The 17,650-nt window shown below is 48.3% G+C and overlaps 2 protein-coding genes across 2 annotated transcripts; one reads left to right on the plus strand and one right to left on the minus strand.

Annotated features, from left to right (window-relative positions):
- The first annotated feature begins 125 nt into the window (after positions 1–125).
- On the plus strand, positions 126–2,342 carry SVR7 (pentatricopeptide (PPR) repeat-containing protein). Its single transcript, XM_048691286.2, has one exon. The coding sequence runs from the start codon at positions 130–132 to the stop codon at positions 2,194–2,196; it is 2,067 nt and encodes a 688-aa protein (XP_048547243.1). The 5' UTR covers positions 126–129; the 3' UTR covers positions 2,197–2,342.
- Positions 2,343–2,419: 77 nt separating this feature from the next.
- On the minus strand, positions 2,420–6,595 carry LOC125526636 (Pyridoxal-5'-phosphate-dependent enzyme family protein). Its single transcript, XM_048691287.2, has 6 exons — positions 6,298–6,595; positions 6,130–6,204; positions 5,295–5,438; positions 4,438–4,866; positions 4,115–4,350; positions 2,420–3,026 (listed from the first exon to the last, which is right to left on the minus strand). Exons 1-6 carry the CDS (start codon positions 6,511–6,513, stop codon positions 2,807–2,809), a joined length of 1,320 nt encoding a protein of 439 aa, XP_048547244.1. The 5' UTR covers positions 6,514–6,595; the 3' UTR covers positions 2,420–2,806.
- Between the last annotated feature and the right edge of the window lie 11,055 nt (positions 6,596–17,650).

Here is a 17,650-nt window from a genome sequence, read left to right on the forward strand (position 1 = left end):
TGGCATCTCGACCCCACTTGCTGACAGCAAGACACAGTCGCGTCGTCACTCCCCAACCGAAGCGAAGCTCTGGGCAGTGGGCACCCCACAATCCACCCACAGGAGAGCAGAGCGGGGCAGAGCAGCGAGATGGCTTCCCTACCTATCTGCCCGTCGTCCCCTTCCTCCTTCCTCTCATGGCCGCACCGCCCAATCTCGCTCTCCTTCCAGCCCAAGAACCACTCCTCCTCCGCCTCGCCGGCCGCCGCACATGTCTCCGTCCAGGACTCGCCGCCCCAGGACCCGGCGCCTCCCTCCGACCCGGGCCAGAATCCCAAGATTTCCAGCACTGCGAGGTTCCTCTGGGTCAACCCCAACAGCCCGCGTGCCGCCGAACTCGCCCGCGCGCGCGCCGGATCCGGCCGCCGGGCCCGCCTCGCCGCCGCGGCTGCAGCGCTCGCCGCGTGCGAGCCCGCCGAGGCGCCCGTCGCCGCCGCGCTCGAGGCCGCCTTCCCCGAGACCCCCTCCGAGCAGGACGCCGCCATCGTGCTCAACACGGCCGCCGGCAACCCGGCCACCGCCGTGCTCGCGCTGCGCTGGTTCCTGGAGAACGCGGATGTCCGCAGCAAGGTCATCCTCTACAACGTCGTGTTCAAGGTGCTGCGCAAGCGGCGGCGCTGGAGCGAAACGGAGGCGCTCTGGGACGCGATGCTGCGGGACGGCGTGCAGCCGGACAACACCACCTTCTCGACCGTCATCAGCTGCGCGCGCGCCTGCGGCCCGCCCGGCAAGGCCGTGGAGTGGTTCGAGAAGATGCCGGAGTCGGGGTGCTCGCCGGACATGCTCACGTACTCGGTCGTGATCGACGCGTACGGCCGCGCCGGGGACGCCGAGATGGCACTCCGCTTGTACGACCGTGCCAGGTCCGAGAGATGCCAGCTCGACCCTGTCATATGCGCCACGGTGATCAAGGTGCATTCGACCAGCGGCAACTTCGACGGCGCGCTCAACGTGTTTGAGGAAATGAAGGCCGTCGGCGTCAAGCCAAACCTGGTCGTGTACAACACCGTATTGGACGCCATGGGCCGTGCCATGCGGCCGTGGGTAGTGAAGACCATCCACAGAGAGATGGTCAGCCAGAAGGTGCAGCCCAACAGGGCAACCTACTGTTGTCTCCTGCAGGCGTACACCAGGGCACGCTACGGTGAGGACGCGATGATCGTGTACCGGAAGACGAAGGACGAGGTGATGGACATCGACGTGGTGCTGTACAACATGCTCCTGTCAATGTGCGCCGACATCGGCTACGTCGACGAGGCCGAGGAGATCTTCAGAGACATGAAGTCGTCCATGGACACCAAGTGCAAGCCTGATAGCTGGACCTACTCATCAATGGTGACATTATATTCCTGCACTGGCAATGTCCCTGGTGCAGAGGCCATACTGAAGGAGATGGCAGAGGCAGGTTTCAAGCCCAACATCTTCATCCTCACCTCGCTCATCCGGTGCTACGGTAAAGCGGGATGCACCGACGACGTTGTCAGGTCATTCGGCATGCTAGAGGACCTCAAAATCACGCCCGACGACCGGTTCTGCGGCTGCCTTCTTACCGTGGCAGCGGATACGCCGGTGGAGGAGCTCGGCAAGGTGGTTGACTGCATCGACAGAAGCAATGCCGAGCTTGGCACCGTGGTGAAGCTCCTGGCGGACAGGAAAGCCTCCACTGAATCCTTCAAGGAGGCAGCTAGGGGCATCCTGAGCGGCGTCCGTGGCGTGGTGAAGATGCCCTACTGCAACTGCTTGATGGACCTGTGCGTGAACCTGGGGCAGATGGAGAAAGCCTGCGCGCTCCTCGACGCCGCGCTGCAGCTCGGCATCTACAGCAACGTGCAGACGAGGACGCAGACGCAGTGGTCGCTGCACCTCAGAGGCCTCTCGGTCGGCGCTGCCCTGACCACTCTCCATGTCTGGATGAACGACCTGTACACGACGCTTCAGAGCGGAGAAGAGCTGCCACCGCTGCTCGGAATCCACACAGGGGAGGGGAGGAACATGTACTCTGACAAAGGGCTGGCCTCCGTGTTCGAGTCGCATCTCAAGGAGCTCGACGCGCCCTTCCATGGCGCTCCCGACAAGGCCGGCTGGTTCCTGACGACGAGCGTTGCTGCCAAGCACTGGCTGGAGGCGAAAAAGTCGTCAGAACTAGTGGCCGTGTAGGATGCACAATCTAGGAGGAGGTACATAGGATTTATTTGTTTTTTGATTTGGCATAACTTGTGGGTGTTCTGAAATATTCATAATCACCCTTCTGGTGACAGATGTTTCTGTTTACTTTCATGACTAAAGAATACCAGTTCTTTTCAGTACTCTTACCATTAGCATGATGCATGCGATGATCTGTTAGAACACCTACAATGGTTTTATCGCAGACTAGTTGATGTGTGCTGCCATCTCAGAGAACCAAGACAGTAGTAGCATAGATGATTGTATACTAAATAACTGCGTATACATAGATGAACAGGTGACTTGAGCAGTGTACAACAGCCTGAAGAAAAACAAGAAGATTTGCAGTGTAGAACAGTCTGAATGGTTGGCTATCCCAACCCCTACTAAATGGCTATGACAACTACTCTAAAGTACATAACTATATCTTCCAGAGGAACCTTCGATCAGGGTGCCATAAAATTTGAGGTCCATTATCTGGAGCCAACAGTTCCCTTGTTAGATGGAATGTTTCGGCGCCTCGGTGTTCACTCGTCAACTGTTTTCAAGACGGACAACGAAGAATGACAAAATTGCTGAAATCATGCATTCCCCTGTGAAGTTTTTACTGATCAAGAAACTCCAAACCAGTAGCAGTTGGTGTCAACCCATGATTGGCCAAATATTCATCATTGAAGAACTTGCTTAGATGCCTCATCCCACTGTCGCAGAGAATTGTCACAATTGTATGTCCTGGACCTAAATCCCGGGCAACTCTTACAGCCCCGACACAATTCATGGCTGAAGAACTCCCAACAAATAGTCCATCTCTTCTCAGCAGAAACCTAAATTAATGTTTCAAGTAACTGAGGTCAGATGGATGGAAGTATTTTCACAGTTCAGTAACATACTTGGTAAGATAGAAGAATGAACAACGGCAAACTTTCCATCAACTATCATGTCTAAGGTGATTAAATAAATACTCCCTCCGTTCCTAGATATAGGGTGTATAGATTTTTGAGAGAAAAAAAGGGAATATACAGTGTATAACCTTTGTTGTCAATTTTACCCCTCTACCAATCAGCTCCCACACATGAAATCATGGCTGGGAGTAAAAAGAAGGCAGCCCGGTGCACGTAGCTCCCGCTTGCGCAGGGTCCGACCACTTTGTGTCTATAGTACACAGCCTTTCCCTGCATTTCTGCAAGAGGCTGTTTCCGGGACTCGAACCCGTGACCTCATGGTCACAAGGCAACAGCTTTACCGCTGTGCCAAGGCTCCCCTTCAAATCATGGGTGGGAGTCTTCTAAATAAATCATCTCCTTTTTTCTAGGGATTTCATGTGTGTGAGCTGATCGGTGGAGGGGTAAAATTGACAACAAAGGCAATACACCCTATAGTCCGCATTTTTTTTCTCCAAAAACTATACACCTTATATCTAGGAACGGAGGGAGTATGTAAGTCTTCATATTGGTTCTAAAAACATGCTTAACAAATGACGATTGAGGCTTCTACTGGAGTTTGAGAAAAGGGTGGGATGTGTACTCATTTTTCTTTATTTTTTGAGGGGTCAAGGGACCCAATAACCCAAGAGATAATATTGTCAACATGTATTTAAGTTGTAGGGAAATATTACAAGATCAGGCTAATTGGTTGATCAGTTAAAGGCGGACTGCAGTAAAAAAATGATGTAATCTATACAACTAAACAAATTATTGTTTCTCTTTCAGATAATAACTGCTAGAACAACGCTGTGCATACGACAATTTATATACGATCTCAGTACGAAAAAACGCCTACACCAATAGATTGAGTCATTCTTCAAAATTGTGTGGCTTGGAACTGCATAGTACAGGAATCGCACACCAAAATCGTATGCATAGCTATTCCATAACTGCTGGTCAATAAAAATTTAAACTCAGAAAGTATGTACCTTGACATCTCAACAGCTTCTCTATCTGTTCCCCGGTAAGCACCATCCAGTTCTGCCATCATAAAATTTGCTGTGACCCTGTTGATTCCAATTCCTTCAGTAATAGTGTCAAAAGGATTTTTCAGCCTTTTGCCCTCAGCCTCCTCTTTTGTGTACATAACCCCTCTAGTTACCTTATTAAACAGACCAGATCCAGGTGGATCCATTAAAAAGCATCGGACATTTCTGTTCATTTCCTAAGTAAATAATATCATAGCAATAAAAAATTAGTTGACCCAAGAAGAAAACATATATAGAAGAAAGACAATAATAAGCATACAAACCTTAAGATATCGTGAAACTCCAGCAATCGTACCGCCAGTACCAGCGGCAGCAACAAAGGCATGAACAGTCCCTTTAGTTTGCTTCCATATCTCAGGACCAGTCCATTCGTAATGCACTTGATAGTTTGCCATATTCTCAAACTGGTCAGCAAAGAAACCTCCCTTCGAATCAGAATTAGGGCAACATTTGCCAGTGTCAGGCACTTCAGAACTGGCATGTGCTGAACCGTTAGTTTGTTTGGAGTTCAGCGTTTTAGTATCAACATAGGCTGAACCATTAGTTTGTATGTCATTAGGTTCCCTTTGTGCTGATGCTATATTGGCTTCCAATGCCCTTCTTCTTGCAATATTGACAAAATGGTCTCTGTGAGTGATTGAAACAGGACGCACTCGTTCCACGGTAGCTCCAAGCGCTTCAATTATTTGAGACTGGAAAGCAATCTTTTGAGTAAAACTACATAGCAGGAACATAAGCAACAAACAGGATTGAAATACTGTGCAACATTGGTAGGAGAAATTCCCACCGGAGCATCTAAAATATCCAACCAGGCCTGAAAAACCCCACACCCTTGAAAGGGCAGGCTCAAGTCTAGACCAGTCCCGGAAGCTCAGGCCTGAACCCCAGAATATTGATACTTGGAAATACAATCCTATGGTGTTATCTTGATTTATTTTTTGTGATAGGTCTTGGGCCCATTGAGAACCTGATTTCAGACCCGGTCTAGCTGGTCTGATCTAAATTAGTTCATCTTATTATAGTACAACAAGACAATTCAAGTAGAAATTCAGGGTGCTACGGCAGCAGAATGTCCTAATTAGTACACCAAGAATTCTCGAACATAACAGAACCTCCATACCTTCTCAACGGCAGCATCATCAGGAATAACAACATGGCACCTGCAGCCATAAGCAGGAGCAACAGTGGCCAAGCTAATAGCCGTGCTGCCGGCACTCCCTTCTGTTACTACACCACCACAGACAAGATCCCCAGATTTCAGAGCCTAATCACCATAAAAATCCCAGTGTCATGTTAAGTCAAAAGATAAAATAAATTTCTATAAGATCAATATACTGTACCAAAAACTGAATATCAACAACGTATCTCATGCCTCATCCATTGAAATGTAAATAATTTAGCTAGATCCAAGTATGCAAGGAAGTAATTCGATATTATCATCTACTTTTTTGCATTTCATGCCAAAAAAGCACAATTCAAAATCCCTTTTCTTTTATACTTGAAACTCACAAGTCATAACTGAATGGTGCTTTCCATGAATGCTTTGTTCCAGAACAACTGTGATTGTTCCTTTAGCAACTCATAACATATAAAAGGGTACATATGCTAGGACTATACTTAAAATTTCCAATAAGCATATCCTTCATTAAGGAGGAACTCGCCACATGAACATGACCTCCCAAATGACTAAAAAACATGTGGTCGTGACCAACATTGCATGAATCGCTCAGGAACTTCTCACCACGAACTCTATCTTTTTTTTATTGCGGAAACACCACGAACTCTATCTACTTCACACTTCTCCCCTTCTGGCTTCTATAAACTACTCCTTCCTTTCACTTTTATAGGTTGTTTCAGACAACTGAAATTGAGCTGTTTTGCACGCTGTCTGAAGTGTCCTTATAAAAGTGAACAGAGGGAGTAACATTGATTATACACCAAATTGCACAAATTACCTCCTCGATGATCTTCACCGCCACGCGGTCCTTCACGCTGCCTCCCGGGTTCAGAAATTCGGCCTTCCCCAGAATCTGCAGCCCGTTCGAATACCAAATTCACTACCTCAATACTTAGACCGAAACAGCAAAGCGGAGCTGCACACAGGAGATACCCCACGAATATACCTCGCACCCGGTGGCGTCGGAGAGGCTGTTTATGCGGATGAGGGGCGTGTTGCCGACGGCCTCCACGAGGCCCTTCCGCCGCGTCCTCCGGTCGTCCGCGCCGGTGGTGCGGGTCCATGGGAACTTGGACCCGCTCCTGCCGAAGAGGAGGTAGTACGCAAACAAGGATAAGGAGGCGGCCGCAGCGGCTGCGACGGCGGCAGGAGCAGCCGCCATCGCGAGGGTGGGAGGGCCGGGCAGCGGAACCCTTGGGGTTCAGAAGTTCAGTTCGGCTGTGGAGGTTGAGAGGGAGGGGGACAAACCGACTTGGTTCAACCCGGGAGGAGTCCCTCAAAAAAAAGAGTAGAAAAAATATAGGGAAAGAAAAAACTACTCCATCCGTCCCACATAATATCGGAGGAGCATCAACGGCCGTGTAAATCCTCTCAAACGCCCGTGCCCGCGGGCACTCCTCAAATAGTTTCGTCTACATCCGTGTATCTTATATCTGATCCTTTATATTCATACTGAACCATGCAATATCGATCGAACTACATAGATAAACAAACGAACATAGGTAAGTCATTACTTTTACCAAAAGATCAGATGTTCAAACGACCACCAAAGTTTACATGAACGACAGACAACTTGAAACTACATTTTAAACTTAAAATTAAAGTGAAGAAAAGCGGATCTTCACCACTTCCGGGGCAGCCCCATCCCCTTCCGGTCGTCGGCGCAGCTATAGCCACCGGGGGCTGGTGGAGGATCATCCGAGTCATCGGACGAGGAGCCATCGGAGGAGGAGGAGGAGACGATGAGGAGGCCCTTGAGGCGCCGGACGGCCCGGTCCTACTGCCGCTTGAGCTTCGCCAGCCGAGCCACCTCTGTTGCCTTCTCTCTGGCCTCGCGCTCGAACTGCTCGATATAGCTAGCTAGAGAACCTTCGCATTCTTCCGGTGGAGCCGCTGAGCATCTGTCTCCGACGTCGTAAGCGACCGGGGGTAGACCCGCACGAGGAGCCGCTCGTCCTCATCAGGCTCCACGGGTAAGCCGCGGCGGCAGCCGACAGAGCTCTCCACCGCGTCCCTCTCCCTTGCCGGCTGCCTCTCGCGGCAAGCGGCGCGCACCTCTGACTCATGCGTGCGTGTCCGGGCCGGTGAGGCAGGCACAAGCACCCACCGCTGCCCGCGGCAGGGACGGGGGACAGCGTGGGGGAAGCGTGGACTGCGCAGCCCGCGCGGCGCTAAGCACGGGCCGGGAGGAGCTAGCACCGCTTCCTCACTGCAACGACAGGGAAGAGGCGAGGCCGATCCAGAACTTACACCCGTGTCCACCTTGGACCTCTTGAGGGCAACGCAGAGGGCTAGGTCCTCGTCGGAGTCAGAGCAGAAGTAGTTGTCGGCGCTCGACATGGTCACAGCAGTTACCGGAGTGGATCGAATAGGAGAAATCGGAGGAAAGAATAAGAGACGGGTCGAGAGTGGAGTGAGCTAGGATTTTCGGATTGGGAATATTTATGGGGACGGAGTGGGGTCGGGGTGGGCTGGGTCGACATGGCGGGCGTGCCCGACGCGTCCGGGCGCCCCCATATCCGCCCCTGGCGAGGAGAAGGTGGTACATGAAGTACTTCCATTTGCTTGTACCCTAGTTGCAATATTTAGATTGTAGAGTTAGTCCCTAGTTTCATTGTGAAAGTGCGTTATATCGACTAGAGGGGGGGTGAATAGGCGATTTTTATGAAAGTCTTCAAAACGTGAGAGTTATGAAGACAAACAGTGAAGATTATGCATATTACTATGCAGCGGAAGTTAGATTACACTAGGCCAGCCATGGTCATGTATTCAATAGAGTGAAAGCGCAATGACAAACAGCTTCAGTGTAATAAGGATCAGGTAGGAAGAAGTTATGAAGCCAAACAGATCATACATTCATGTTGTGAAGACAAAAGATAAAGCAAGCACGCAATGGCTTCACAATGAATAACTGTAAGTAAAAAGGAAGTGTAGATGAAACCAGTGACACGTCGAAGACAATGATTTGTTGGACCAGTTCCAGTTGCTGTGACAACTGTACGTCTGGTTGGAGCGGCTAGGTATTTAAACCGAAGGACACACAGTCCCGGACACCCAGTCAAGGACACTTAGTCCAAGACACCCAGTCCTCACCGTTTTCTCCTTGAGCTAAGGTCACACAGACCTCGCCCAATCACTCTGGTAAGTCTTCAAGGTAGACTCCCAAACCTTCACAGACTTCGTTCACCGGCAATCCACAATTTCTCTTGGATGCTCAGAACGCGACATCTAACCGTCTGGAGGATGCACAGTCCTCAAGTGTAATAAGTCTTCAGATCACACAGACACGAAGACTTAAGTGATGCCCAATTTACTCTGGCTCTGGGTGGTTAGGGCTTTTCTCCTCAGTAGGAATTTTTCTCTCAAAGGCTTCGAGGTGGGTTGCTCTCAAACGACAAAAGCCGTGCACTGAAATCTGAGCAGCCAACCGTTTATGGTTGTGGGGGGTGGACTATTTATAGCCACTTGGCAACCCGACCTGATCTGTCCGAAATGACCCTGGGTCACTAAGGAACTGACACGTGTACCAACGGTCGAATTTTGAACTCACACGGCAACTTTACTTGGGCTACAAGTAAAGCTGACTTGTCTAACTCTGGACAAGATTTTCTCTCAAAGTCTTCGCTCGAAGACATAGGATTTGAATTAGGCATCACTTCAGTCATTCTGACTGGTTCTCTTGGACCCCACTTAACAGTACGGTGATTCCTATGACACAACATAAATGAAATAAAACTACGAAGGATCTAAGTCTTCGAGTTCCATAAGCTTCATAGGGAGTCTTCTCATGTCATTGTCTTCAATATGAATATCTTCATAAACCACCATTGTCTTCAATGTCTTCGTACATTTTTAGGGGTCATCTCTAGTAATAAAACCGAATCAATGAGGGACTTCTACCTGTGTTTTCCTGCAATTCTCACAAACACGTTAGTCCCTCAACTAGGTTTGTCGTCAATACTCCAAAACCAACTAGGGGTGGCACTAGATGCACTTACAATCTCCCCTTTTTTGGTGATTGATGACAAACTAGTTGAAGTTTTCAACGGGGAACATAATTTGTGAAATAGTAAAGGAATTTGTCTTCATAAGTTGCAAGGGCTCCCCCTGAAGATGTGCATATAAGTAATTTGCCTTTTGAATGCAAATGCACATGGCAGGTTGTACTTGTGGAGATCCACTTCAACTTATGATGACAATCCACTATGCATGTGAAAGTATATGAAGATAATGACATGCATAATGGAAAATGGACGTCTGCAGTAAGAGATGAGTGCGGAATTTATCGTCGCACATGCGGAATTTATCTTCGCATAACGGAGTGACAAACAGGTAGCAGACAGCCATCAAGGCTAAGTGTTACAACTCAAAGAAGCAAATGTAGCAAAAACGGGAGTTGTAAGCACGAAGCAAAATGTAGCAAAAACGGGAGTTGTAAGCACGAAGCAAAATGTAGCAAAATATAAAGGCACCTGCCCAAAGTGACCCGCTTGAAGACTATAAACATCATGCTTCTCCCCCTTTTGTCAGTGATGACCAAAAAGGTTTGAAGACATAGAGTTTTCTACGCGTTCCCAGGCGCAGCAGGATCGGTGGAGTTGTTTGGTGGCGGTGCAGATGAGCTTGGTGCAGATTCGATGTGTGTTGAAGCAGGTGGAGATGATGTCGCATCGTCGTCTTCTTCAATAATCCGGGCAGACACGGTGGCAGCAGAAGAAGAGAATTCTGACTCTTCAAGTGATGGTGTGCTTCGCATCACAGCTCTTCTTGGAGGCGTGGAGTCAAATTGGAATCTCTCTCTGAAGCCATCCTCTTGCAGTTCAGCTTCATTGCTCATCATGGTGAGGCCTTTCCAAGTGCGGCGACAGGTCTCGTGTGCGACAAACGCATTCTTGGTTGCCAGATTTCTGATGCGATTGACGTCTTGCATGATGCTTCTCATCTGCCGTTTGAGCCAGTCGTGATGCCTATCTTGCTTTTGGTGAAGAGCCACAAGAAGCTCTCGGTCATTGAGTGCTCGAGCGCGCTTCTTGGGTCTCTTGGCAGCTGTGCTGTCAGTGGCTTCAGTTGATGCAGGGGCACGTGTGGTGCCAGCCATTGGATACACTCGGGAGAGAGCTTCAACACCTTGAATATTTTGAGTGAAGCTCTGGTGTTCTGCATTTTGAAGACTTAATGGTTGCTTGCCAGGCTCTGGATATATTGCTTCAGTAGATGTGTCCACATCTGGCAAAAATATCCTATGGTTGCGGGCTGAGGGTTGATAGGAGATTGCAGAGTGAAGCTTGATCAGCCTCATAACCCAAGGAGCATAGAACTTTAATCCAAACAGTTCTGAGGCAGACGCTGCAAAGTGACGGATGAAGAGATCCTGTGCATTGAAGCATTTGCCATGAAGAATGCAGAAGATGAGAGTCTTCATTGCACCATCAATTGTTGCATATCGAGAGTGTCCCTTTACAGGCCATAGAGTCCGCCTTATGATGTGATATATTGTTCTGGGCAGGTACTCTAAGTCTTCAACGAAGAACCTAGTTGGATAGGGTGCATTAGGAGGCAGTGGCTTCATTATTGAGAGCATCTGACTCATATCTGGCTCAGGACGCTGAAATATGCTCTCAATTGCTTCAGCATGGAGTTGGCACCCTTCTTCAAAGAATTCGCCAGGAGTGGGAAGGCCGGTAAGCTCAATTAGGTCGAAAGCATTGGCTTCATGATGGATATTGCCTGTCATCCACTCCAGAATCCATGTCTTCGGATCTCTGTTATAGCCTTTGATATGCAAAGTGGCATAGAACTGGAGCAGAAACTCTTCGTTCCAGTGCTCTTCATCAGTGATAAATGGCAGCAAACCCACTTGCTTGAAGCAATCCAGTGCTTCTTCCAGACCAGGCAGACCAGCAACAGCTTCAACCTCAAGGCGCTTGTGAGGAAAGATGCGGCCTTGGTTGTATAGGATGCATGAATAATAGCTGCGCTGTTGATGGCTCCAGAACCTATCTGATACAATCCGTTCCCTTGAATAAGGGTTCTCGGAGCGGTCGAAAAACGTGTTATCTGCCCTGAAGCCGTTGATGTTGAAGGAACCAGGAGCTGATGCAGGACCTGGGAACCTTGGCAGTCGTGGGATCGGCTTCTGGACCTGGGGTCTGTACGCAATATGATAGTTGAATTGTGGTCCGGCAGCAGACTCAGGCACAGAATGTTCAGGAGCAGTAGCTTCATTGTCTTCTGAAGCTATTGTTGGGTTGGGCTCCACATTTGCTTCGGCGTTGTTTGTGGCAGCCTCAACATTTGCAGACTCAGGCACGTTCTCCTGGAGAACTGCTTCTTGTTGGTGTGGGGGAGTTGGAGCTTGTGGTATCTCTGCATGCTCTTCGGCTGATGCAGCCGGAATGTCGTCAGCAGCCTGAGCCCTTGGCCCTTTGCGAAGCCTACAGAATGTAGGCGCCGGTGGAGTTGTAGTGGGTTGGGGCTCATCTTCCTCCTGTGGGCGATCTGCCCACGATGCATCTTGTGTGATTGGCGTCAATGGACGACCAATACTGATCAGTTCGCTTGTCTCAAGCTGAGGAAGGGCTGCATCACCTTGCACATTGTCTTGGAGACCAATGTCTTCAGCAGCGTTGGGTTCGTCTGCTGGAATGTCTTCAGCGTTGGGTTCATGCACAGTCAACTGACGATCTGCGTCAGGATAGCGGACGGAGAGGGGTTCAACTGTCAAGGGCTCTATGGGAGCAGCCCGAGATTTCTTGGTCTTGCGCTTCTTGATGATGGGTTCAGAAGGAGAGGCTTCAGAGTGTTTTCTCTTCTTAGCTTCAGCCTCTGCAGTCCATGTCTTCTTGAGCTGTGAGGCGGTTGATCGACTCTTTGGCTTCGAGCCAGTCGTTGCAGCGGGGAAGACAATCGGAGCAGTTTTTGACCTTGGCGCTTCAGGTTCAGGCACAACAGCCTTCTTTTTCTTCTTCGTGGCCATCCTGGGGTCAATGCCGGGACGCCCAAGTGCCTTGCGCTTCTCTGCCTCATTGTAGGCCTGCACGCAGCGATCAGCCAAAGTCTTCATGCGCTCTCGCGAGCCTTGAGCTTCAGCACGCGTCTTCAGAAAGTTCTCTTTCAGCTCGTGCAACATGATCTTGAAGTTTTTCACTTCTTGCACGCTGAGCTTGGCCACGTGCTTCTTGAACTGAGCCTTTTCATAATCAATTTTCTGCTTCAGTTCTACAATTCGCTGGGCTATTGCAAGTTCTGAAGCAATTGCACCTTGAAAGGCAACGCTGAGGCCTATGGGCAGCTGCAGATCATCGAAGCTTATGTCTGGTGTGTCAAACCATTCATCAATGAAGCTGTGGATGACGGCGACATCGAACAGAGGCAGATTGTTGAAGATTTCAGCCTCCTCCTTGCTCTTGATGAGCTGCTCAAGTGCGTCATCTCAAAGATCTTCATCGCTTCATAGATCAATGTTTTCGCAGCGCAGAACGGCAGCAGCTGTGAGCTCTTTGCCTGTGTGTGGCTGAGGCTTCTTGGCTTCTTGTGGCTTGGAGACTCGTGATATGTCTTCAGACTGCACACTGGCTTCAGGAGGTGCAGTTGCCAATGGTTTCGCTCGTGAGATTTTGGGAGAAGCGGCTGGCTTTGAAGCTTTTGGAGCTTTTGACTTCTTCTGCTTTGGCTTCGGAGCAGCAGGGGCGTCATCTGACTCAGTATCTGCTGGAGGGTCATTCACAGCAGTCCCTTGGACTAGGATGCGAGTGATGAGGCCTGCAAGATTGGCATACGGCCCGATGATATTGGGATCGGCGTCGCGTGTGCCATCTGCCCTTGGTGAGGAGGGACCAGGGTTGAAGTCAAGCCCAAATTTCTTCTTGTTTATCTTCGCTGACTGTTGTGCAAACTGAAAGTTGCGCTTGAAGAGATTATCATCGCGGCACCAGAGAAGTGATGACGGATGTGCTTCAGCTGGCTTTGGTCCTCTCACCATGCATGGATAGAAGCCTTGAGCAATGGCTTCGACTCTGGACCTGGGTACGAGATTTTTGTATAGTACGTCTCCCCACGGTCTCTTGATGGCGCACTTCTCCGCATATTCCTGAGTGACGAAGCGGTAGTGGAACCATTGCTCTGCCCAATATCTTCGAATCCATTGGATTCGTGTCTTGCGCTGACCATAGCTTTCTTCAGGATCAGTTTTGTACATCTCTGCCAATTCATCAGGCAGATCTTTGGACGTTTCACCACGTCGTTGTCTGCCTCCCTTCCTTGCTGCTGTTTCTGAAGCCATGAATAACTTGGAAGGCTTCAAGATGTTCAAAGGCTTCCTTTTGCAAGAACTGGCTTCAGGAGAGTTGATGTGATGCTGCAAGTACTCTGCAAATGAATGCACACTATGAGAACCAAAGGATTCTCCCACGGACATGTACCTGTGACAGCATTAAGGTGCGAGGGAAGGGGAAGAGGTCATATGCATTCTCAGAAGATTTTGAAGATAAATCGGTTTAGAAGACATAGACCTCATTGTGCGAAGACATTCACTCATAGATAAGAAGTTGGTTCCAGATTTGTACGAACCCACAGATCAGTACAAGTGAGGAATCTAACTACCTTATGAAGCACAGGTGAATATACTAGGCATGTCATGAGATGTAGCGAGATAACTAACTGATGTGAAGAGAAACTCCTTATGGCAGAAAGTGACTGAACTATGGGACCAAAAGAGGCTGTAAAAAGAGGTTTTATTTACCACACTTGGAACTGCTAGACGAAGTGAGAGTTGAGGTCGAGCAGTTCGATCCTCCGTGCCCTAACTTGGCGACGGAAGACACCTACGGCGACGGCGGAGAGAGCGATGTCCGCTGTCGGCGTGAAAACGGCGTCGGAGAGGTTGCGGCAGTGAAGCGCTTCGTCGCCGGCGTCGTCGAGTGCTAGCGGTGGCGCTAGGGTTCGTGCGAGGGTGGAAGAAGGAGATAATGACCGCAGTGAATCGTATATTTATAGGGATAGAGGCAGCACTGCGCTATTACGCAGGTACCCCTGGCGGTTCGCATTTGAGGCACGCGTGGCCAGTTAGAGAAAGATTGGGATTTGTTTCACGTCCCACGCACGCCTAAATTGTCGGGCGGTCGTTCCTGCTTCTCCGGATCTTATGTGGAGGAATGAGCATTAAAAACGGACTTTTATGGTTGTCACTATGTCTTCAGCTGACAAGGACACAGTGAAGACATTTGACAGTTTCAACAGAATGCATATGACTTGGAGAGATAGAGTTTGAGATAGAAAGCATAGAGAGGTTAGGGTCCGATCACATTCACTTAGTTCAAAAGATTCAACCAAGAAGACATAGCTATAAGTGAATGCTGTAGAGGACAGAACATCAGTACATATATATCCATATAATCAACGCAGTGAAGATAATCATGAAGACATATTGAGAATGAAGCCAAACCAAATGTGAAGACATTGAGAGGTAACGCCATGAGAGAAACACTTCAAAATGGAACGTTTGGTGGTGGCGTTACCCACCGTATAGGAAGTATTAGACCCAGACACGGCGCACAATTATCGTGGCGCTCCGAAGTCAAATTCCACATTAATGTATTCACACTTAGAATGTATGTCTTCATTGTTTGAAGATATACGCTACTTCGTGTGTTGCACATCTAAGTCATCAATATGCATAAGTGTTAGGATGTGTGTGATATCAATGTCTTCCTTCACAACATGATCTCTGAGAAAGTGATGACGAATTTCAATGTGCTTTGTCTTCGAGTGCTGAACTAGGTTGTTGGCAATCTTGATGGCGCTTTTGTTGTCGCAGTAAAGTGGCACTTGCTTCAGATGAATGCCATAATCCTTGAGTGTTTGCTTCATCCACAGAAGCTGAGCGCAGCAAGATCCAGCAGCAATGTATTCAGATTCAGCAATGGAGAGTGATACACAGTTCTGCTTCTTTGAAGACCAACATACAAGTGATCGTCCCAGAAAGTGACATGTGCCTGATGTAGACTTGCGATCAACTTTGTCACCAGCATAATCAGCATCCGAAAATCCAACCAAATCAAACTCTGAGCCCTTTGGATACCATAATCCTAGAGTTGGGGTGTGAGCCAAATATCGAAGAATTCGCTTCACAGCTAAGTGATGCGACTCCTTTGGTGTCGCTTGAAATCGAGCACACATGCAAACACTAAGCATGATATCTGGCCTAGATGCACATAAATAAAGCAAAGACCCAATCATGGAGCGGTATTTTGATCGAACTCTTTACCATTGTCGTCGGGACCCAGATGATGCTTGGCTGGCATTGGTGTTGTGAAGCCTTTTCAGTCTTGCATACCGAACTTCTTCAGGCACTCTTTAAGATATTTCTCTTGAGATATGAAGATGCCGTTGCGTTGTTGCCGTATTTGAAGACCGAGGAAGAACTTCAGCTCCCCCATCATGGACATCTGATATTGCTCTTGCATCATATATCCAAACTCTTCACTATACTTCTGATTGGTGCAGCCGAAGACAATGTCATCCACATATATTTGGCACACAAACAGTTCACCTTCATATGTCTTCGTGAAAAGAGTGGGATCCAGGGAACCAGGTATGAAGCCTTTGCTTTTCAGAAAGTACTTGAGTGTATCATACCAGGCCCTAGGGGCTTGTTTGAGGCCATACAGTGCCTTGTTGAGCTTGTATACCATATCAGGATGTTTTGGATTTTCAAAGCCAGGTGGTTGTGCAACATACACTTCTTCTTCAATCTTGCCATTGAGAAAGGCACTTTTCACATCCATCTGATAGAGAAGTATGTTATGATGATTTGCATAGGCCAGCAGTATGTGTATGGCTTCAAGCCTAGCCACAGGAGTAAATGTTTCATCGAAGTCAATGCCCTCCACTTGAGTATATCCTTGAGCAACGAGACGAGCTTTGTATCTGACAACTTGACCATGCTCATCTTGCTTGTTGCGGTATATCCATTTGGTGCCTATTATGTTGTGCTTCCGTGGATCAAGACGCTTAACCAGTTCCCATACATTATTCAGCTCAAACTGTTGAAGCTCTTCTTGCATAGCTTGAATCCATTCAGGTTCCATGAAGGCTTCTTCAACTTTCTTGGGTTCTGATATTGAGACGAATGCGAAATGCCCACAGAAGTTTGTTAGCTGAGTTGCCCTTGAACGAGTGAGTGGACCAGGTGCATTGATGCTGTCAAGTATTTTGTCAATTTGTACTTCATTTGCAACACGAGGGTGTGTAGGGCGAAGACTTTGCTCTTGCTGATCTATGTGGTCATTTGAAGGTATATCTTCAGGCTGAGCATTGTCTTCATGTGGATCAGGTGCTGAGATGATAAGTTCTTCTTCAGGATGAGCTTCAGAAGGTACAATCTCTCCAGTTCCCATAAGCTTGATTGATTCATTAGCTGGAACTTCATCTAGCACATTTGGCAATTGCTCTCTTTGTGATCCATTGGTTTCATCAAACCGCACATCCACTGTTTCAACCACTTTGTAGTGGAAGAGATTGAAGACTCTGTAGGAGTGCGAATCCTTTCCATATCCAAGCATGAAGCCTTCATGTGCTTTTGGTGCAAACTTTGAGGTGTGGTGTGGGTCCTTGATCCAGCATTTTGCGCCAAATACTCTGAAGTAACTGACATTTGGCTTCTTGCCAGTTAGGAGTTCATAAGATGTCTTGTTCAGAAGCTTGTGAAGATAAACACGATTGATTGTATGGCATGCAGTATCAATGGCTTCAGTCCAGAATTTTCTTGGAGTCTTGTATTCATCTAGCATTGTTCTGGCCATCTCAATGAGTGTTCTGTTCTTGCGTTCGACGACGCCATTCTGCTGTGGCGTGTATGGAGCTGAGAATTCATGTGTGATCCCCAAGGTATCCAGATATGTATCAAGGCCAGTGTTCTTGAATTCAGTGCCATTGTCACTTCTGATGTGCTTTATCTTGGCGCCAAAATTGTTCATAGCTCGATTTGCGAAGCGTCTGAAGACATCCTGCACTTCAGTCTTGTAAAGGATTATGTGCACCCAAGTATATCTAGAATAATCATCAACAATTACGAAGCCATAGAGGCATGCAGAAGTAGTAAAAGTTGAGTAGTGAGTGGGACCGAAAAGATCCATGTGAAGCAGTTCGAAGGGTTGTGTAGTAGTCATGATTGTCTTCAAAGGATGTTTTGCCCTTGTCATCTTCTCTGCTTCACAGGCACCGCATAAATGATCTTTCTTGAACTTGACGCCTTCGATGCCTATGACATGCTTCTTCTTTGCAAGGGTGTGGAGGTTCCT

The sequence above is a fragment of the Triticum urartu genome, chromosome 4A (assembly GCF_056163025.1).
Source record: "Triticum urartu cultivar PI428250 chromosome 4A, HENAU_Tu73, whole genome shotgun sequence".
In the NCBI taxonomy this organism is placed as follows: domain Eukaryota; kingdom Viridiplantae; phylum Streptophyta; class Magnoliopsida; order Poales; family Poaceae; genus Triticum; species Triticum urartu.